This window comes from Meriones unguiculatus, chromosome 18 (genome assembly GCF_030254825.1).
Source record: "Meriones unguiculatus strain TT.TT164.6M chromosome 18, Bangor_MerUng_6.1, whole genome shotgun sequence".
In the NCBI taxonomy this organism is placed as follows: domain Eukaryota; kingdom Metazoa; phylum Chordata; class Mammalia; order Rodentia; family Muridae; genus Meriones; species Meriones unguiculatus.
The window spans coordinates 76,567,776-76,589,995 of record NC_083365.1 but is presented as its reverse complement, the minus strand read 5'-3'; the positions used below and the strand labels follow the sequence as shown (position 1 = coordinate 76,589,995).

The window sequence follows — 22,220 nt, the reverse complement described above, 5'->3', positions numbered from 1 at the left end:
CCTGTAGCTGGCTCCCAGCAAAACTGCTTTCCTCAGCTCCTTAAACCCCAATCCTTTGCTTCACTCCACCCTCCTGGGCATGGGCCGAAATGTGCCATATTGAAAAAGAGGATGAGTGAGAGCCAGGAAGTTGGCCTTGGCATCTGGCTCTGTCACAACTTGCTTTTAGCAAGTTATATCCTTTCTCTGGAGTTCTGCTCCCTATATTCAATAGAAAGTCCCAAGGGTTCCAGCCTAAAAGTTAATTAATTGTGTCATTTTGGATGTTTGCTTGCAAACCACTAGAAAATGTTCAGATAGCATTATCGCAGCATGGGCTCTGAGATGTGGAGGATGTTAACTGATGCTCATATACCCCATCCTACCATTTACTAATCTGTAGACGCAATCAATCAATCAATCAATCAATCAATCAATCAATCAATAAGATCGGCAGAAAAAAGGGGCTGGCCAGGAAATAGGGCAGACTTGGGGCCCCAAGTCAGAAGAGAGACCCAAGGCTTACCTCTTCATGGATGACCCCTTGCCAGGGACCCACATAGAGCCTACTGCTGAAAGTTGGCTTTCTGTTGAGGAGCTACGCTCTTCAGCAGTGTTTTCTGGTCCCCCACCAGTGCTTGCTCCCCAAGATGCCACTTCCATATGTGTAGTTTTCAAGGTCCAGGAACTTGGAGCTGGGGATGGCTCTACCATGGAGTACAGCGTTTGTTGCTTAGAAGCCTCTGTATGTTTTTGGAGAGTTTCCCAGGTCACAGGTTCTGAGAGCAGGACTGATGGCCTTGTGGTTCCTGTGGTCGTCCTGGGTTTGTTTGGAGATGCACCGACCCCTGTTTCCCCCTGGGACCCATCAGCCTCCGGGGTTGTGCCTTTCCTCATACCCTCATTGCTAGTGCTACTAATCACTGAGTTTCTGGAGCCCCATATCCAAACACCCTGTGTTGTGCTGAACATGTGTCTTGATTTTGGAGCGGGACTCTCTGGAGTAGGGCCTGTTGCCTTGACAGAGCCTTCCTCTCTGCTGTTTGTTTCTGGAACTGTTGTCCTGGCTCTTCTTGGGGTTTGTCCTCCACTGGCTGAATGTATAGTTTTGATTATACCTGTAGTTGGAGCTGTCCTGTCCCATTTTGAACCTCGGCCTGCTGGAATCTGGGTGACTCCTGAGGTCCACCTATTGGCTACTGTAGATGCTATTCTAGGAGATGCTGTGATGGGCTCACCAGAAGCTGGAGCTGCAGCATAGGTGCTGTTTGAAGGACCTGTGTGGAGACACACACAGAGGGCATGTTGGAAGGCTCTCTAGATTACCTACTGGATTCAGCAAAGGACATTTGATCAAAAAGCTTGTTAAGTAGGATGTACCTCACTAAGAGATGTGATGCCTGCCAGTAAGTCAGATAAAATTAGAGCATCTCAACATACTTCTATTCTTTTGCAAATCTCACATTTTATATTATGATTTCCTTCCCTCAGGCTTGCGCATTCCTTATTTGGCTACCCAGGAGACTGTGCTACTATTCAACAAAGGAATAAAGAAGGTTCCAATTGCAGCAGATAAGTAGACAGGAACATCCAATGGAATTTATGTGCTCACCAGATAGATCTATTCTGAGTAGGTATTCTGCAGGGCAGCCTTTCTGGAATGTGTGTGTGTGCGCACACACACACACACACACACACACACACACACACACACGCTCCACCTCCATGCCTGAGTCCAGAGCCTTGGAGCTGCCAGGTGTCTGCAGAGACCCTCAGCACAGGACTGCTGTAGAAAAGCCTACCGCCAGACCTTTTGTCCTCCCGTGGAGCACTAGGCAGTGCTGCCTTCTTGCATGACTGGACACCTAGTTGTTTGGAATCACAGAATTCATATTGTCTAGCTCATGGCATTTTTGAAACTTAGCTCAAAAAAACATTCTGCAGCATTCAGGGTAGAAAGGACCAGCTGGGAGACCTTATGTATATTTTGTTGGACACTTTTCCCCTAGTTATCTATCTGCCTTTTTAAAGACGACCTCTACCTAACCCAAAAGTCTACTTCCTGGACCTTTCTCCTATTTCCCCTTTTATTGCCTAAGGCTTAAGGCTTCCTTGGGCTTTTGAGCCTTCTCTGGTCCCCATTCCTTTTGAACTTTGGCTCCCCAGCCATCCATCAGCTCCTACCTGTGGACACAATCAGGTTCATACTGAAGAATAGCATGTCGTTCCGGTCTCCTACGCCGCAGCGATAAAGCCCCATGTCATCTAGGGACAGACGGGACAGCCTCACCATGAACAAAGCACTCTGTGGAAAGTCAGTGAGAGCCACGCGCCCGCGGTAGTCATGGTGAGTGTAGTGGTTCGTGGACACGATGGTGCTGCAGGCCCACAGAGGAGGCCTCAGGCGGCACCAGTATTTCCTTTGATGCCTGTTAACTGAGGAGGGCGCATAATGGCAATGGATGGTGACAGCTCCTCCTTTCTCCCCAGGCACCAGCCTTGGGCCTTTCAATGCATTTGCATCTGTGGGCAGAGAAAATTGTCAAAGGAGAGGAGCAGTGAGTATAGGTGCTATTAGGGAGTTAGTTATGAACTGCTTGTCAGAAAATGCAGCTCTGAAGGTGGCCTGTAGAACTGACTCAGCATAGCCACCAAGGAAGCAGACCTTGCCTCTCGAGGAAGGGAGCTGAATTCAGGTCTCATTGAAAGACTCTTACCCAGTATTTGGCTAACACTTACATGTTAGGGGTTTTCATGAAAGTCTGTGCAGAGCCCACACTCCTTCCACTAAGCTCCATCTACATGATTGGAGGCAGGAAGAAAAAACTCCAAATAGGAGGCTTTGGCTGTACTGCAAGGAAATGAGAAGTGCTGTCTAGTGTGGATGTACCATGTGCTTTCCTCTGAAGAGAAGAAGCCTATTCTGTTCTGTTTGGTTGTTGCATCTTCCAGATCAATGGCTGACATTTTCCTACACTAGCCACTTCTCTAAAGAACAGAACACTGAGCATACATGAACACAGCAAAATGAGAAGCCTTTCTTACAGATGGGAATTTCAGCCAGAAGCCACCAAAAAGATATGTGGGAAGGAAGGCAGGGGTGGGAGGTGGGTGGGTGCTACTTTGGAATTAGCTGTGCACAGAAACACTGTCTTATGCACCACCATCCCCTTTTCCATGCCAGTCGTGGAATGCTCCCAGGTCTCAGCTCTGAGCCTCAGAAGAAAGTAAAACAAGAGACTCAAACTGAACATCTCCTCCATGACAGTCTCCAAGGCTAGATTAGAGGAGGCTCTGTGTGCCAAGAGAGACAATGAAATCCACTATATACAAGATTATGCCTGGAATCTCATTAAGAAGCAGAGATAGTGTGAAAGGAGAAGGAAATAATTAACTGTTCTGCTTATACCTTACCAAATTAAAGTCTTCCTCATGCTGGCTTATATGGACTCTGATTTGGCTAAATACTGTCAAAGCATGAGTATTCACAATGCTTCACCAAATAATAAATACCTAGTTGACATTTTAAAATCTGATGTATTTTTATCACAATATCCTTTTCTGTTTGTGACTGTTAATTTAAAAATCATTTTAAAGAATTTATTTTACTTTTTAAGATTTATTTTTTTAAATTATGTGTGTGTGTCCGACAACTAGGCTGAGATCTGAGAGTTTTGTGGAAGAGTGGGAGGAAGAATTGAGGAAGCTGGAGGGATCAAGGACACCTCAAGAAGACCTACAGGGTCAATGAACCTGGGCCCTTGGGGGCTCACAGAAACTGAACCACCAGAAGGGGTTGGACCAGACCCCTTCTCATATGTAGCAGATGTACAGCGTGGTGAGCCACCCAACAATGAGAACAGGGGCTGTCTCTGACTTTGCTGTCTGCGTTGGATCCTTTTCCCCTAGCTGGGCTGCCTGTCTGGTCTCAGTGGGAGAAGATGCGCTTAGACCTGCTGTGACTTGAGGTGCCAGGATAGTTGGTACACCTTAAGGGCTTCCCCTTCTCTGAGAAGAAGAGGGGCTGGAGGTGAGGGAGGCAGGAGGGCAGGGCTAGGAGGAGAGGAGGGAGGGGGCTGGGATTGGGTTGTAAAGTGATTAAATAAATAAAAATTTAAAAATTATGTGTGTGATAAGATGACAATAGTCTTGCTTAATTTGTACACTACTCAGTTGGGTTTTAACATTTTTCTGGATATTTCTTCACTCCGTTTACTAACCGGCATTCTTTATTCTTGTTCTCACACCCAGTTCATATACTCTTTTCTTCCTACCTTTTTCTTCTTTGTCTCTTTCTTAGCCCTCAGTTTTATATTTCTTAGTTTTCTTAGCTTTAACAAACTCTAGAATCTGTGGACCTTAATAGCATCTCAACTTTCTCCTTCCCAGTTACTTTTCTACCTTGTTTTTTTTTCAGTGTTGATCTATTAATAAAACTAATCCCTATCCTCATCTATTCCAATTTCTCTGACTCCTAATCTTAGTAACTAAACTGGACACACAGTCACTGACGTTATGGCCACTGTTATTACTAAGCTGGTGTAACATTTGTGTAGTGGACATATGCAGTATCTGTGGTTGTTCCCACAATCAATACTCTAAGAGAAATAGAGAGACTGAAGCTGGCATTCTGGGTTCCTGAATTGAGGAACTATTTCTGAATTATGCACCTCAACCCAACCACAACATAACCCACCTGAACATGGCAAATACTTCAACCAAAGGAATAGTATGAATAAAAAGTCCAAGTAACCCCAGATATATAAATCCTAGTATGAGAAACATGAAAATCAAGGCTGTGTAATGCCTCTAAAAATTACTAATTCCACAGTAATTCTCTCCAACCAGAGGGATTTAGATTAAATGCAGGATAAAGACTTCAAAAAATGATTATGTTAAAAGAAACTAAGAAGAAGAAATAGAAGACGAGGAACAAGAAGCAAACGAAGAAGAAGAAGGAGAAAAAAGAAGAAGAAGAAGAAGAAGAAGAAGAAGAAGAAGAAGAAGAAGAAGAAGAAGAGCCTGTGAATGAATCTCATCAGAGCACAAAAAGATGAATTGAAGTAAGTCAATACAAGATATAGAAGAGAATTCTATTAAGAAACAGAAACCCTGAGGAAAAACCAAACTGAAATACTGGAATTGAAAAACACAACAGGGACTGGAAGCTCTGTGGAAATCCTCATCAACAGAATGGCCAAAACCCCTGAGTCAGAAGACAAAGTGGAGAAACTGGGGTGCTCCACCAAGGACAGAGACGATTAGTACATGACCAGGAGGGGTACTTTAAAGACATTTGGGATGTCACAAAATATCAAATTTAAGAATCACAGGCATAGAAGAAGAAAAAGAAGACTTTCATTGAAGGCATAGAAAACATTTTCAGCAAAATCAAAGCAGAGCTTTTTTAATAATTACAGAGATGCCAATCCAGACATAAGAGACATTTAGAACACAAAACAAATGAGATCAGAAAATATTGTTATATTATAATTAAGCTACTAAATATACATAACAAAAAATACATTGAAAATGCCAGAGAAGCATCCAGTCACATATAAAGTCAGGTCCATCAGAATAACAGATTTCTCCATAGGAACTTTAAAGCAAGAAGAGCTTGTAACAATATATTTCAAATCTTGAATGATATCAACTGCCAACACAGAATGTGATGCTTAACTAAGTTATATATCTTTGAAGACAAAAGAAAAACTTTCCACAATAAAAAAATATACTAAAGGCAGCTATATTCATAATAGCCAGAAACTGGAAACAACCTAGAATGGATAAAGAAAATAAGGTCCATTTACACACTGGAATACTACTTAGCTATTAAAAACAAGGGCATCATGAAATTTGCAGGGAAATGGATAGAACTAAAAAAAAAATCATCCTAAGTGAAGTAACCCAAAAGCAGAAAAACACACATGGTCTGAACTCATTTATAAGTGGATATAAGCCATAAAGTACAGGATATGCTACAATCCATAGACCCCAAACAGCCGGTAACAAGGAGGGCCCAAGGGGAAGATGCTTAAATCTCACTTAGAAGGGGAAATAAAATAGACATAGGAGCTAGATAGAAGGGCGGGGGGACGAGGTGGGAAAAGGGGTGGGCATGGAACAGGAGGGATCAAGTTTGAGAAGGGCTGAAGGAGAGAGAACTGAAACCTGTGCAGGGGTTGGGGGAGCTCTGGAATGAGCCAGAAACCTAAGACAAGGGAAACTTCTGGGACTCATGAGGGTGAACCTAGCTAAGACTCCTAGCAAACAGGGGATATGGAACCTGACATAGCTACCTCCTGTAACCAGGCAAGACCTTCTTCCAATGGAGGGATGAGGACAATAACCCACCCACAAAACCTTTGACCCAAAATTTGTCCTGCCTATAAGAGGCACAGAAATAAATAAGGGAATGGTAAAACAGTGACTGGCCCAACCTGAGACCCATCCCATGAGAGAAAGCCAAGCCCTGACACCATTAATGATACTCTGCTGTGCTTGCAGACAGGAGCCTAGCATAACTGTTCTCTGAGAGGTTCCACCCAGAAGCTGATGAAAACATTATAGAGACCCACAGCCAAACCCACCATTTCCAGGTGGCGCTCTGGGAATCTTGTGGAAGAGGGGGACAGAAGATTGAAGGAGCCAGAGATGTCAAGGACACCATAAGAAAACCTACAAAATTAACTAACCTGGGCCGATAGGTTGGTGGTGATCTCAACCACCAACCCCAGAGCATGGATGAGATGGACCTAGGGCCCCTACACATATGTAACAGGTGTGCAGCTTGGTTCTTATGTGGGTCCCTAACAACTGGAGCAGGGACTGTCTGTGACTCTGTTGCCTGCCTTTAGATCCCTTTCTCCTAACTGAGCTGCTGTGTCTAACCTCAGTAGGAGGAAATGTGTCCAGTTTTACCTCAACTTTACATTCCAAGGAAGGCTGATATACATTGGAGGCCTCCTCTTCTCTGAGGAGAAAGGGGAGAGAAAATGGGGGTAGAAGAAAAGAGAGGAGAAGGGGGGACTGGGAGGAAATAAAGAAGGGGAAGCTTCCCTTGGAATGTAAAGTAAATTGATTTTAAAAAATATAATACTATTTAAATGACCTTATGTTTGGTAAGTCCAATAACAGAGATAGAGTCAAATATTGACCTGGAACTATTTTTAGAAACAACTTATTATGATAAAATAGGAAGTCTAAATATTATAGTTAGGGATGAAATTAAATCCATAACCAAAAAACTTTCCTGCAAATACATTTTGTTCATATAATATTATATTAAAGTTTATCTAATATATGAAGAAAAATTGGAATTATCAGTAGATATCTTAAGTCTCATTGAACCATTACAACTCAAAAAAATGATAGTTATAAAAATAACATTCAAATTTCATATTTACACAGCATTATTATTATATCAATATTGCTGTTAATAAACAATTTGAAGATAGCATTGCTCTAGGCCTTCTTCTTGTGGGTTTCCTCTGGCCATGTTGTCCTCTTGGCTGTTTAATATTTAGGACAAATGTGTAGAAGTTATATATGCTGTTTTCAAGGAATGCCATATACATTAGGTTTTGCTTTGAGAAGGACAATTTGTATAATTCTAATAAAAATCTGCACCCAGGGGTCTTTTCTGAGACTGATACTCCAATCCAGGACCATTCATGGATATAACCTAGAACCCCTGCTCAGATGTAGCCCATGGCAACTCAGTGTCCAAGTAGGTGTCCTTATAAGGGGGAACAGGGAATGTCTCTGTCATGAACTCAGTGCTGGCTCTTTTATCACCTCCCCGGAGGGAGGAGCAGCCTTGCCAGGCCACATAAGATGACAATGCAGCCAGTCCTGATGAGATCTGATAGGCTAGAGTCAGATGGAAGGGAAGGAGAACCTCCCCTATCAGTGGTCTTAGAGAGGGGCATGGGAGTAGATAAGGGAGGGAAGGTGGAATTGGGAGGGAATGAGAAGAGGGGGCTACAGCTGGGATACAAAGTGAATGAACTATAACTAATATAAATTTTTTTTAAATGTCATAATGAAGAGGTCTGGAGAGATGGCTCAGTGGTTAAGAGTACAGGCTGTTCTTCCAGAGTTCCTGAGTTTAATTCCTAGCAACCACATGGTGGCTCACAACCATCTGTAGTGAGATCTGGTGTCCTCTCTGGCATAGAGCACACAAATACAGAAAATAAATAAATATTTAAAAAAATGTCATAATGAAAAAAATCAATAAGGAAATAAGAAAATTTCTTAGAATTAAAATGAGAACACAATCTAGCAAATCCTATGGTATACATTGAAGACAGTCCTAAGAGAACAATTTATACACATTAAAAATCATGGACACCTGTGGCTTGATGATATGCATTAAGTTCTTGAAGAAAACAAAAACAACATCAAAGCCACTAGATGGAATGAGATAATTAAGATCAAGACAGAAAGTTATGAAATAAAGAATGTAAAACAAAGAATTTGTTTTTTGAAAAGAAAAACTAGATTAACAAACTCTTAGTCTTAGCAAAAAGAAAGGGGAGTCCAAATATACCAAAGTCTGGTATATTCTCCCAGGCTTTGAGAGAACTAACACCAATGCTTCCCAAACCATTCCATGGTAGAGGAATAAAAGGAACACCATTAAATTCTCTCTACAAGCCAGTATTATCCAGATACCAAAACGAGATGGAGACATAACTACAAAGAAAACTGTCTACCAGTCTTCCTAATGGACACAGATGCATGAATTCACAATCACTGTGATTACCTATACAAGACCGACGCAAGATCGGGTCTGCCAATATTCTAATATAGAGATGAGAGGGACTCAAGAGGCCCAACCTCACCCTCCAGGAGGATCTATGGGTAGTAATGCCTGCTAGGGGGCGGGTCTTATGAGATACCGTCTCCGAGGATCTATTGGTAGCTAATAGTTGTTGTCGCTAGTAAGCTGACCATACTCTTGTAAACAAGCCTTCATCCATGCTCCTGTAAGCAAACCTAATTAAGGTAATTGGGACATATGCGCAGGCATATGGACATGCTGCACGCATGCACACGTGTGCGCTGGATGTGAAAGTTGAAGGAGACAAGTTATAATGAGGAAAGGGATCAGCTAAAATAAAAGTGATCACAAGAGAATATGATCAAAATACGTCACATACATACATGAAATGTCATACTTGTTTTATATGAATTCATATATCCTAATACAAATAAAGCAAAAATGAGACTAAGAAAACAACAACAGCAACAAAAATTTTAAGATAGCAGCAGCCGAGCATAAAGGCAACTACCTTCTGAGTACAGATGGATTTGTAATTGGCTTATCTCTTACGTATGACCTAAGGCCTAATTACAGGACAGTAGCAACCATTAATGCCACTGAAGGCTTAATTAAAAACAGATCCCAAAACACATTATAAAGATTACTGGTATTACATTTTATCCTTAAAAGGCAAGAATATTAATCATGGCTAAAATTATTATTATTAAAATATTCACACCTGGGGGGCCAAAATGGCGGCGCCAGGAGAACACTGCATCTGAGGAGCAGGACAACATTTTCGGTTCAGCGACCAAGAGACTGAACTCTGGGACCTAAAACAACAGCGAACGTGTTTCCCAGGTGAGAGAAAACCCCCACGGCATAGGAACCAGTCGGGTCCACTCAGGCAGAACCTGGAAGAGATCCCGGGTCGCGCAGGCGCTAGGTTGCTGGACCAGAGTCACACGCCTGTGTGTCCCGATCACCTTCCCAGGCTGATCGGTGGGCATAAAAACACAAGAGACTGGGAGTCCCAGTCACAAGAAAAACTCACGGGGAAGGAAAGTAGTGGGACTGGCCACGGGTCACCCAATCTACCCCTGGAAAAAATCTCGCAGACTGGCGGGTACGAGCCGCCATCACTGAACTGGGCTCCCCTTGCCAGCACGGAGAGGGGCTGCGCATCCAGCTCTCCAGCACAGACGGAGCTGTGCACCCTAGTGCATCAGAGTCTGGGAGTTCCTGTCGGGAGAGGCCCCCACAGGGAAGGAAGGAAACAGTACTGACTTGGGCCACCCAGGCTTTGCCTGGGGAAGGTCTCTCGCAGACCAGTGGATACAAGCCGCCAGCACTAATCTGTAGTTGGGCACCCAGCTCTTGCAGACTAGCAGGCAGGCATGCGCGCTGCCAGCTCAGAGACCTGCTTTGTACCAACTATTCCTCACAGACAGAACTGTGTGCCCCAGCACACCAGAGACTTGGAGTCACTGTCTGGAGAAATCCTCACAGGGAACTAAGCAAAGGGGACAGACTTAGACCACCCAGTATATCCCCCCAAAAGGTCCCACAGACTGGCCCAAACCAGGGACCTGCTGTGCACCAGATAGCCTGCTGTTACCAGGAGAGCAGTACTCACCCGCCACAGATTATTGCTTGGGTACTGGGGCATAGACCCCCAACCTCAGACTTACAAAAGCCCAGGATCCCCGAGATCAACCCCCAGATACTGCTCCAAGGGGCAACCAGTTATCCCTAACAAAACCGACCAAACCACGGGACACACAGGTTACAGCAGCAGATCACTAAATTCACAGCAAGAAACTGGGCAGCTGTCTTCAGGACTTCTCCTGGTGAGAGGAGAGCCCACTTGACTAACAAGGACCATAGTTACCATTCAGGTCTCTATGCCTGAGATGAGCATCGGCAACTCCTGAAAAACACCAGCCATCCAGTGACTATACCCAAAAAGCTGAGAAGGCTTCCTTCAGGAAAAACCATCTTCTTGCCAAGGGGATTCTCTCAACCACAGGATTCCAGGAACCACCAGAAACCAACTCCAAACACCTAAGATAACCCAATGGGTAGAGGCCAGCGTAAAAGTTCAACCAACAAAAGCCAGAACAATATGGCATCTCCAGAACCCGGTTATCCAGGGACAAGTAGCCTTAGACACCCCAGCATAATTGAAATGCAAGAAGAGGACCTAACATCTATGATCATGAAGAGGATAACAGAGGAAACAAATAAAATGTGTAAAGAAATAAAGGAAGATCAAAACAGTTTATGGCCATCCGTAAAGAAATAGAGGAAGTTGCAGCCAAACAGTTTGTGGCCTATAGAGAGGAAATGCTTAAATCACTGAATGAAATAAAAGAAAAAGAGGATTGTTCAAACAAACAGCTGAAGGAATTGATGGAAAAACAGGAAAATACAGTCGGACAGGTGAAGGAAATCAACAAAATGGCTCAAGACCTGAAGATAGAATTGGAAAACTTAAAAAAAACACAAATGGAGGAAATTGTGGAAAGAAAGAACTTAGGAAAGAAAACAGGAACCACAGAGGTTAGCATAACCAATAGACTACAAGAGATGGAAGAAAGAATCTCAAGTGTGGAAGATACAATGGAAGAGATAGATGTATCTGTCAAAGAAAATGTTAAATCTAAAAAATTCCTGACACAGACCGTCCAAGAAATTCAAGACAACATAAAAAGACAAACCCTAAGAATAATAGGAGTAGAGGAAAAAGAAGATTCCCTGCTCCAAGGACCAGAAAATATTTTCAAAAAAATCATTGAAGAAAATTTTCCCAACTTAAAGGAGAGGCCAATAAGGATACAAGAAGCCTACAGAACACCCAATAAATCAGACCAGAAAAGAAAATCCTCCTGCCACATAATAATCAAAACAGTGAGTATACAGAACAAAGAAAAATTACTGAAAGCTGCAAGGGAGAAAGACCAAGTAATATATAATGGCAAACCCATTAGAATCACACCTGACTTTTTAACAGAGACTATGAAAGCTAGAAGGGCCTGGACAGATATCATGCAGACCCTAAGAGAACACAGAGGTCAGCCCAGGCTACTATACCCAGCAAAACTCTCATAGATGGAGAAAACAAGATATTCAATGACAAAAACAAATTTCAACAATACCTACGCACAAATCCAGCATTACAGAAGACACTAGAAGGGAAAATACAACCCAAGAAAACTAGCTACTTCCAAGAGAACACAGGAAATAATTAACCTCACTGTAGTAAAACAAAAAGCAACCAAGCACACAACCTTATGACCACAGCCAACATCAAAACCAAAGGATCTAACAGCCACTGCTCATTAATCTCTCTCAACATCAATGGACTCAATTCTCCAATAAAAGACACAGACTAACAGAATGGATGCGTAAACAAAACCCAGCAATCTGTTGCATACAAGAAACACACCTAAATCACAAAGATAGACATTACCTGAGGGTAAAGGTTTGGAAGACGGCTTTCCAAGCAAATGGACCCAAGAAGCAAGCAGGGGTAGCCATTCTAATAGCTGATAAAATAGACTTTCAACCAAAATTAATCAAAAGAGATGGGGAAGGACACTTCATAGTCATCAAGGGAAAATTCCACCAAGAAGACATCACAATCCTGAACATCTATGCCCCAAATACAAGGGCACCCACATTTGTGAAAGAAACATTGATAAAACTTAAACCACACATAGATCCCCACACACTAATAGTGGGAGACTTCAACACCCCACTCTCAACAAAGGACAGGTCAACAAGACAGAAATTAAACAAAGAAACAATGTTTCTAACAGAAGTCATGAATCTAATGGACCTGACAGACATCTACAGAACCTTACACCCAAACACAAAAGAATTTACCTTCTTCTCAGCACCTCATGGAACCTTCTCCAAAATAGACCATATAGTTGGTCACAAAGAGAGCCTCAACAGATACAAGAAGATTGAAATAATCTCCTGTATCCTGTCTGATCACCATGGAATAAAGCTGGACCTCGACAACAACAGAAATAGCAATAAGCCTAAGCACACATGGAAACTGAACAACTTGGTACTAAATGACAGCTGGGTCAGGGAAGAAAGAAATAAAGAAATTAAAGTCTTCCTAGAACTCAATGAAAATGAAGACACAACATACCCAAACTTGTGGGACACAATGAAAGCAGTGCTAAGAGGAAACTTCATAGCACTAAGTGCCTTCAAGAAGAAATTCGAGACAGCTCATTCAAGCAACTTAAAGGCTCACCTGAAAACCCTAGAAAAAGAAGAAGCAGACACACCAAAAAGGAGTAGATGGCTGGAAATAATCAAACTCAGGGCTGAAGTCAATCAAATAGAAACAAATAATACAATTCAAAGAATCAATAAAACCAAGAGCTGGTTCTTTGACAAAATCAACAAGACAGACAAACCCTTAGCCAAGCTAACTAAAAGGCAGAGAGACATGATCCAAATCAACAAAATCAGAAATGAAAAGGGGGACATAACTACAGACACTGAGGAAATCCAAACAATCATTAGGACTTACTTCAAAGGTCTATATGCCACAAAATTTGAAAACCTAAATGAAATGGACAATTTTCTTGATCGATTTGACTTACCAAAGCTGAATCAGGACCAGGTAAATCAATTAAATAGTCCTATATCCCCCAAGGAAATAGAAGCGGTCACCGAAAGTCTCCCATCCCAAAAAAGCCCAGGACCAGATGGTTTCAGTGCAGAATTCTACCAGACCTTCAAAGAAGAGCTAGCTCCAGTTCTCTTCAAACTATTCCACAAAATAGAAACAGAAGGAACATTACCAAACTCATTCTATGAACCCACAGTCACCTTGGTACCTAAACCACACAAAGACCCAACAAAGAAAGAGAATTTCAGGCCAATCTCCCTTATGAATATTGATGCAAAAATACTCAACAAAATACTTGCAAACAGAATACAAGAACACATTAAAGATATCATCCACTATGACCAAGTAGGCTTCATCCCAGGTATGCAGCAGGGTTCACTATACGGAAATCCATCAATGTGATCCACCATATTAACAAATTGAAAGAAAAAAACCACATGATAATCTCCCTAGATCCTGAAAAAGCATTTGACAAAATCCAACATCCATTCATGTTTAAAGTATTAGAGAGATCAGGGATACAAGGCACATATCTAAACATAGTAAAGGCGATATACAGCAAGCCTATAGCCAACATCAAACTGAATGGAGAGAAACTTAAAGCAATCCCACTGAAATCAGGGACAAGACAAGGCTGCCCACTCTCTCCATATCTCTTCAACATAGTTCTAGAAGTCCTTGCTAGAGCAATAAGAGAGTTGAAGGAGATCAAGGGGATACAAATTGGAAAGGAAGAAGTCAAATTGTCACTATTTGCAGATGATATGATAGTATACCTGAGTGACCCCAAAAACTCTACCAGGGAACTCCTACATCTGATAAACACCTTCAGCAAAGTGGCCGGATACAAAATTAACTCAAAAAAATCAGTAGCCCTCCTACATACAAAAGACAAAAAGGCTGAGAAAGAACTTAGGGAAACAACACCCTTCACAATAGCCACAAAGGACATAAAGTACCTTGGAGTAACCCTAACCAAGCAAGTTAAAGAATTGTATGAAAAAAAATTCAAGTCTCTGAAGAAAGAACTAGAAGAAGATATGAGAAGATGGAAAGATCTCCCATGCTCATGGTTTGGCAGGATTAACATAGTAAAAATGGCCATCTTACCAAAAGCAATCTACAGATTCAATGCAATTCCCATCAAATTACCAACACAATTCTTTATAGACCTGGAAAGAAAAATTCTCAACTTCATATGGAATAACAAGAAACCCAGAATTGCTAAAACAATCTTCTACAATAAAAGATCTTCTGGAGGTATCTCCATACCTGATCTTAAGCTGTACTATAGAGCAACAGTTATAAAAACTGCATGGTACTGGCATAGAAACAGAATGGTGGATCAATGGAACTGAACAGAGGACCCAGAAATAAACCCACACACTATGGACACCTGATCTTTGACATAAATGCCAAAACCATACAATGGAGAAATGATAGCATCTTCAACAAATGGTGGTGGTCTAACTGAATGTCTACATGTAGAAAAATGAAAATAGATCTTTACTTATCACCCTGCACAAAACTAAAGTCCAAGTGGATCAAAGACCTTAACATAAAACATAAAACCAGACACATTAAATCTGTTAGGAAAAAAAGTGGGGAATACCCTTGAAATCATTGGCACAGGAGACAACTTCCTGAACAGAACACCAACTGCACAGACTCTAAGAGCAACAATCATTAAATGGAACCTCATGAAACTGAAAAGCTTCTGTAAAGCAAAGGACACCGTCATCAAAACAAAACAACTGCCTACAGATTGGGAAAGAAATCTTCACCAACCCTAGATCTGACAGAGGACTATTATCCAGTATATATAAAGAACTAAAGAAGCTCAAAAGCAGCAAACCAAGTAATCCAATTAAAAAATGGGGAATAGACCTAAACAGAGAATTCTCTGTAGAGGAATATCGAATGGCAGAGAAGCACTTGAAGAAATGCTCAACCTCATTAGCCATTAGGGAAATGCAAATCAAAACGACCCTGAGATTTCACCTTACACCCATCAGAATGGCCAAGATGAAAAACTCAAGTGACAACACATGCTGGAGAGGTTGTGGAGAAAAGGGAACCCTCCTCCACTGCTGGTGTGAATGTAAAGTTGTACAACCACTCTGGAAATCAATCTGGTGCTTTCTCAGACAACTAGGAATAGCGCTTCCTCAACATCCAGCCATACCACTCCTAGGCATATATACAAAAGAGGCTCAAGTACACAATAAGGACATTTGCTCAATCATGATTGTAGCAGCTTTATTTGTAATAGCCAGAAGCTGGAAACAGCCCAGATGCCCCTCAACTGAAGAATGGATGCAGAAATTGTGGTACATCTACACAATGGAGTATTACTCAGCAATGAAAAATAAAGAAATCATGAAATTTGCAGGTAAACGGTGGGACCTAGAAAGGATCGTCCTGAGTGAGCTGTCCCAGAAGCAGAAGGACATACATGGTATATACTTACTCATATAAACATATAACATAGGATAAACCTACTAAAAACTGTACATCTAAAGAAACTAATCAAGAGAGAGGACCCTGACTAAAACGCTCAATCCCTATCCTGAAAGGCAAAAAGGATGGACATCAGAAGAAGAACAAAACAGGAAACAACCTAGGAACCTGCCACACAGGGCCTCTGAAAGCCTCTGCCCCGCAGACTATCACAGCAGACACTGAGACTTATGGTCAATGTTGGGCAGAGTGCATGGAATCTTATGTAAGAAGTGGGAAATAGTAAGAGTTGGAGAGGACAGGAGCACCACAAGGACAGCAACAGAACAAGAAAATTTGAACACAGGGAACATCCCAGAGACTCATACTCCAACCAAGGACTATTCATGGAGATAACCTAGAACCCCTGCACAGATGTAGCACATGACAGTTCAGTGTCCAAGTGGGTTACATAGTAATGGGAAGAGGGACTGCCTCTGACATAATCTGATTGGACTGCTCTTTGATCATCTCCCCCTAACGGGGGAGCAGCCTTACCAGGTCACAGAAGATGACAATGCAGCCATTCCTGATGTGATCTGATAGACTACGATCAGAAGGAAGGAGAGGAGGACCTCCCCTATTAGTGGACTTGGGCATGCGTGAAGAAAGGGGAGGGAGGGTAGGATTGGGAGGGGAGGAGGGAAGGGCTTATGGGGGGACACAAAATGAATAAAATGTAATTAATAATAAAAAATAAATGATATTTGAAAAAACGTAAAATATATGTTCACACCCTAGATTCTAAGAATTCTTGTGTTCTAGAGACCTCACATTTGAAAGAATCACTTTACCATCAAGCAGGAGGATGAGGCAGTGTGGCTTTGCTGATTGAGAGTCTTTGATTGACTCTTGCAATACACATAATTTTCCATTAATACCAATGTTAAGAACTGATACCTCGAGTACTCACGTGGGGAGTTACTAACTGTAGCGCTTGGCTTCCGTAATAGTGAGGAAAGGATTCGATTAGTACTAGGCAACTGTCACAATTAAAGAATGGATTGGCATTTAGGATTAACTCAACTGAGGAACCTGTTGCTAATTCTCTGCTTCTTGGTAGATGCGGTGAGGGGCAGCAGGGGTCTCACTCATCTCCATCATGGTCTAACTACAATATGTTGCTGTGACTCCCAGTGGGGGAGGGGTGGGTTTGGGAGTGATGCTTGCAGATGAGGCAGGCCTTATAGTGGGCTAAGACTGGGTTCGACAAAGGAGATCTGTGGCCAGATCTGTGGATGGAGAGAGAGGAGGGGCAGTACCTGTAAGGGAGTTCTTCCAGCAGCCCAGGGGCGTGGAAGCTGTATGTGCTTCTGAAGTGTAGAGATGGGTCCTGGAATGAGGAGAGAGAGCCTGCAGCCATCTGGAATGGGGCCCTCTGTGTGGAGGGGTCATGGATGAACCTGGGAGAAACTGAGTCACCAGGGGCCACCAAATGTCTACAAAGCCATTCTCAGGAAAGAAGTATAAAGTCAATTCTAATCCTGCCCCAACAACCCAGGGGGTAAGAGAGAGCAATCCTCAGAGGGCTCCTGCAGTCTCTGAAGATACTGGGTATTAAGTGGCAAAGCAGAGGTGGGGGCAGCCAGAGGCCACACACCTTAATGTTCATAGAGCCTATGGGCGTGCAGGGATGTGTCTGATTGAGGATTAAAGCACTGACCAAAGACAATCAATACACGAGACATAAAGTAGACTGCTGCCTTACGTGAATAGAGTTCCTGTCCCTTCCTGAGGGACAATGACGTTAAAGTCCTACATCACACAGCACTGACTCTGGTTCCCTCTGACTTGTTGATGAGGCAGACATGGCTAATCCATTTTTAGTATTATCATAATACTTTCACTCATTAATGAATTCAATAATGATTTATTTAAAAAAAAAAAAGAACCTTCCTGGATTAGAGTCTAAGACACTCTAGACACACACTATGTTATTCAATGACTCCACATTACCATCATAATAAAGTTTAGACTCCACTGATGGGGAAAGGATCATTTACTATCTTGCCTGGTCTACACCTGGCCTGCCTCAGCACATCAGGCTGCAAGTACTATTAGGACTGGGTTCTATCTCTCATTTAATTGTTCTCAGCTTAGTATGTTCACATACTAAGCCCTTCATAAATATGCATTAAATAAGTGACTAAGTGCATTAAAATTTTTAATCATTCCTTTGTATACTGACTTCTTTATGTGGAGGATAGGGTCTCCATTTTTACGTTGCTAGTGTTGGGCCTGACACTTGTAAAACCAGTCGAAATGAAGTCTGCAACATTTGGGTTTTGCATCTTGGAACCTTGTAACACCTTGTAAACAGATAATTTTCAGTCATCCACTTAACCGTAAGAGATGGGGAGGGTGGAGTGGGGTGGAGGGGGAGCCTAGGTAGTGTGTGTGTGTGTAAGGGGGAGGGGAGCTTTCCAAACAATGACTGTTCTGGCTAACATTGAGCTAGGCTTATGCAGTCTCCGGTACTCTTTCTTGGCCTTCATTTCCCTGAGTCCAGATCTACAGCACAGTGCAGTGGTGTTGGCTCTCAGGAGAGAAGGTTCTGAGTTCCACTGCCAGGTCTCCAGCCATCTCTGAAGCCTGGCTCTAGGTTGTGTTTGTGGACTTACCTTGGAGCAGGCAGAGCACGAGGAGGAGTATTTTCCATCTTGATCTCAGGCTGGTGACCTGCAACCAAAGAAAGACAAGAGGCGGGAGGGAGGCATTTGAGAAGCTGACGTGAGTGGCAGGGTCCAGGCTGGGCACTCTTGCTGTGGAAGTTCGGTTTGCTCCAGCAGTTGGGTAGCTCTACCTGACAAAAAGGACCAGAGAACTGTCTGTCTTGGGTAGTGGGAGCTCTGCCCTGGAGCTGCCGGCAAGGTTACATTTCCCTTACATTTCCCATGAGATCACTGTATTCAAAAGAAACAGCCCCAGGATCTGCTCCCCAGGGGGAGCTCTGAACTGGAGTGGGTGTTCAGAGTGAAAAAAGTGTAAGAGCAAAGTGTGACCTGTGATGCTCAGAAAGGGCAGTGTCAGGGATCTGACTCTTCTCTGGGGAAATCAGCAGTTCTGAGTAACTGGTGGACACTGTGTATGGGGTACAGCATTCCTGGGATGTAGGCTATCATTCCTTTCTTTTTTCCTCCTTGCCTCCTTACAGAGGGGAGTTATTTATTTCAGGGGGAGCCTTTTGTTTCATTGTTCATGCACAACTGAGTTAAAACTAACCCTTTACCCTGTTGGCACTAGGATGCCATTCTGTTTCTTCTCCACAGTCTCTAGAAAGCCCTCTTGGGCCTTCCCCATCTCCATTTGACCGTCTGTTCTACATTCTCCCATTGGCCTTGGGAGCTCACTGGAAACAGAGCCTTGTGTCACATGCTTCTACTTTGAGGCTCTGAAACCAGATCCAGAGCAGAGTGTAAGCCCTGTGGACAGCTGCATGAAACAGGAGCCCAGTGCTATGTCAGGGAATCCCAAAGAGATGACTTCTCAATGATTAAAACGATTGAAATTGTGCCTTGTACACATTTCCTATATTCTCTGAGGATTTTCATGGGTGTTTGGCTGCAGTTCTCTGGACCCACAGGTTGTTTTTTGTTTGTTTGTTTTTTCTTTTAATGTGAATGCATAGTTTACCAATCTTAAGAACAATCAATGCACCAACTTTAAGTCATTTGGCACATAGGCAAGGAACTCTCTTCACTCCCAATTATACACAGAAAGCCACTGGCTGTAGTGCAGGATTGAATCAGAGAAGAAGAGGGAATAGAAGTAGGAAGATAGCAAGTAGGAGAAATGGAAGAGTTAAAGGATCGAGCCAGAAGAAGGTGAAGGGAAGAGAGAGGAGAAAAGGAAAAAAACCAAACCAAACCAAACAAGATGCCAGGCTAGGCTCCTCCCACTTGCATCTGGCTTGTCTCCAGTCTGCCACATCTATGAGAGCCTTTGGCTGCCTACTGTCTGGGGGACCAGATTGGCTAGTTTGGAGAGACCCAGCTTTCTTACATCTTTCAGCTTCATCCCCACCACAATTTATCATGTCCCCTCCCATGGGCACTGTCAAGGGCAGTTTCTGCCCTTCCCCGCCTTACCCTAAGCTCTCCAAGCTCTCTCAGGGTGTGGCTGTACCTTGATTAATATTCACCAAATCCAGGTTCCCTGCATGGCTGTCATTCTGACACCCCAGGCTACTGTTTCCAAAGTATCAAGTCCTAACACAGTTCACATAATGGCCAACATCACTATGCCGCCCAGTTCTTCTGGAGCTCAATTGTGTTTCAGGAGCAAAGCTGTTTCTACAGAGCAATAAGGAAGCATGGCTTGTGATAAAATAAAATGTCTCTAGCTACTTATCAGTACTGATAGGGGGCTGGAAGGATATCATTCTGTGGAATGTTTCTTGTCACCCTCCCTGCCAATGACCTTCAGGAACCTTTTTTGCTGGAGAATGGGGAGGGGGGTCCCCAGGCCTTTGTTACCCTGTACCACATTTAGAATTTATCATCCTGTGCTCCCCAAGTCCTGTCAAGAAGCACAGATACCCTGTTTTCATCACAGGCTGGTGTGTGGATGTTCCTGCCCACCCTCAGCTCCTCTGAATCTCACTTCTCTTCTATCTTCATCCCCATCCCCTGGGATGCCCTGCCATGTGCAGAAGGAAGAGCACAGCATCTTGGCTTGTCTTTGCTGGAGGCTGCTATGTTGACCTGATGCTTATTCCTCTCCACTACAAAGGAAGATCTCTGCCGGGTGGCTGTGTGTTCTGCATCTAATGTGTTTTCCGGTTCTGTCTTACCAAGGTTTCAGACTCAGTACACTTTCCTGCAGCTAAGAAGAGGGTACAGGGGAGAAACGTGGGGACCTGAACGCCCAAGTCTTCTCTGGCCTTTGGAAGGAGCCTACCTGCTCTGAGGAGGGCCCAGGAGCACAAGTCACAGTTGGTGCTGCGACCTACTACCCATTTTTTTTAAATAAAAAACCCCTAGAACCCCTGCAAAGACGTAACCCATGGCAGTTCAGTGTCCAAGTGGGTTACATAGTAATGGGAACAGGGACTGCCTCTGACCTAAACTGATTGGTCTGCTCTTTGATCACCTCCCCCTGAGGGGGGAGCAGCCTTACCAGGCCACAGAAGATGACAATGCAGCCATTCCTGATGAGATCTGATAGACTAAGATCAGAAGGAAGGAGAGGAGGACCTCCCCTATCAGTGGACTTGGGGAAGGGCATGCATGAAGAAGGGAATGGGAGGGTGGGATGGGGAGGGGAGGATGGAGGGGCTTATGGGGGGATACAAAGTGAATAAAGTGTAATTAATAAAAAAAATAAAGTGCTTTTTGACATGCTAAAAAGAAGTGATAATTTCATTTGTTGTGGTGTTTCCAATAAAAATGGATGTGGAATGCTCTGCTGGATTCTCAGTTTACATTTTTCTTTACTTTGACTACTTTCTCACTGCCATCATTTCTAATGAAAGTCTATATGTTAATTTTGTTAATGTGCTGGTTTTCTCTTGCTGTTTCCTCTTGAAAGCATTTTCTGCTTGTTTGTTCATTTGTTTTTTTGTTTCAATATTTTCACTATGGTATCTCCAGGTCTTTTGAAAAGTAACCTTCTTAAATTCAAGTGAGCTTCTTGAATGTATAGATTAAACATTATGTCAAATTTGGAAAACTCTGATCACCTTTTCTCTGAATGATTTTCTCCTCCTTCATCTCTCTTTTCCTTTTGACACTTTTGTTAATATTTCCATTGTTCTCTGTTCTCTCTGTGCTACAAATCACACAATCTCTAGCATTTCTGTCTGTTGATTCTCTATTCCTCTCTACTACCCATTCTTAGAGCAAGACCCGGACCGCTAGAAGAAAGCCGTGTTACCTTTTGTGCTCTGGGCTTAGCTGGGATGTCTTGGTCCATGTTAGTCCTGAGCAAAGTTGAATTGGACTTTTTCTTTTATTCAGGAGATGCTGGTGTCTGGGTACCTTCTGGTGGGTTCCTCTGAATCTGGAGAGTGACAGGCAGGATAATGTGTTGATGGCAGTAAGAGCAGGATCTGGAGACTGAGGCAGAAGGGGAAGCCATGCCACTCACCTCTGTGCCAGATGTATCAGGGTCTCTTCTCTCAGATTTTGCTGATGAGAAACAGTCAGTTCTGGTCTCTTGTCCTCACTTTTCCAGGGCTGGTGACAGTAGCGTCAGGGAAGCATGTCAGTACTTCAGTCCTCATCTTGCCTTCTCTTATACCCCGTGCGAGGTCCCAGATGTCTTCGGGCACCCTGATTCAGCAGCCTTCTTAGGAGCCTCAAGAAGCAGTGATGT

At 43.0% G+C, this 22,220-nt stretch overlaps 1 protein-coding gene and 1 long non-coding RNA gene across 6 annotated transcripts in view; one reads left to right on the top strand and one right to left on the bottom strand.

Moving 5' to 3' along the window:
* Window positions 1–4,006, top strand: part of LOC132649057 (uncharacterized) — a 22,052-nt gene extending 18,046 nt beyond the window's left edge. For 2 of the 4 annotated variants that reach the window (XR_009587487.1, XR_009587485.1), the window contains one exon: window positions 1,471–3,419. This is a non-coding gene — a long non-coding RNA (uncharacterized LOC132649057). Of the gene's footprint in view, window positions 1–1,470; window positions 3,420–3,636 lie in introns of those variants that run through there. The other 2 variants (XR_009587488.1, XR_009587486.1) reach the window with 2 other exon arrangements.
* The window catches only part of Fcamr (Fc alpha and mu receptor), a 23,244-nt gene extending 1,024 nt beyond the window's left edge, over window positions 1–22,220 (bottom strand). The window contains exons 1-6 of one of the 2 annotated variants that reach the window (XM_021640101.2): window positions 21,993–22,220; window positions 21,780–21,905; window positions 18,527–18,584; window positions 17,168–17,308; window positions 2,164–2,502; window positions 506–1,256 (exon numbers count right to left, since the gene is read on the bottom strand). In XM_021640101.2, the coding sequence (XP_021495776.1) occupies window positions 506–1,256; window positions 2,164–2,502; window positions 17,168–17,308; window positions 18,527–18,584; window positions 21,780–21,818 (1,328 nt within the window). In that variant the 5' untranslated portion in view covers window positions 21,819–21,905; window positions 21,993–22,220. The remainder of the gene's footprint in view (window positions 1–505; window positions 1,257–2,163; window positions 2,503–17,167; window positions 17,309–18,526; window positions 18,585–21,779; window positions 21,906–21,992) is intronic. The other variant, XM_060372046.1, reaches the window with a different exon arrangement.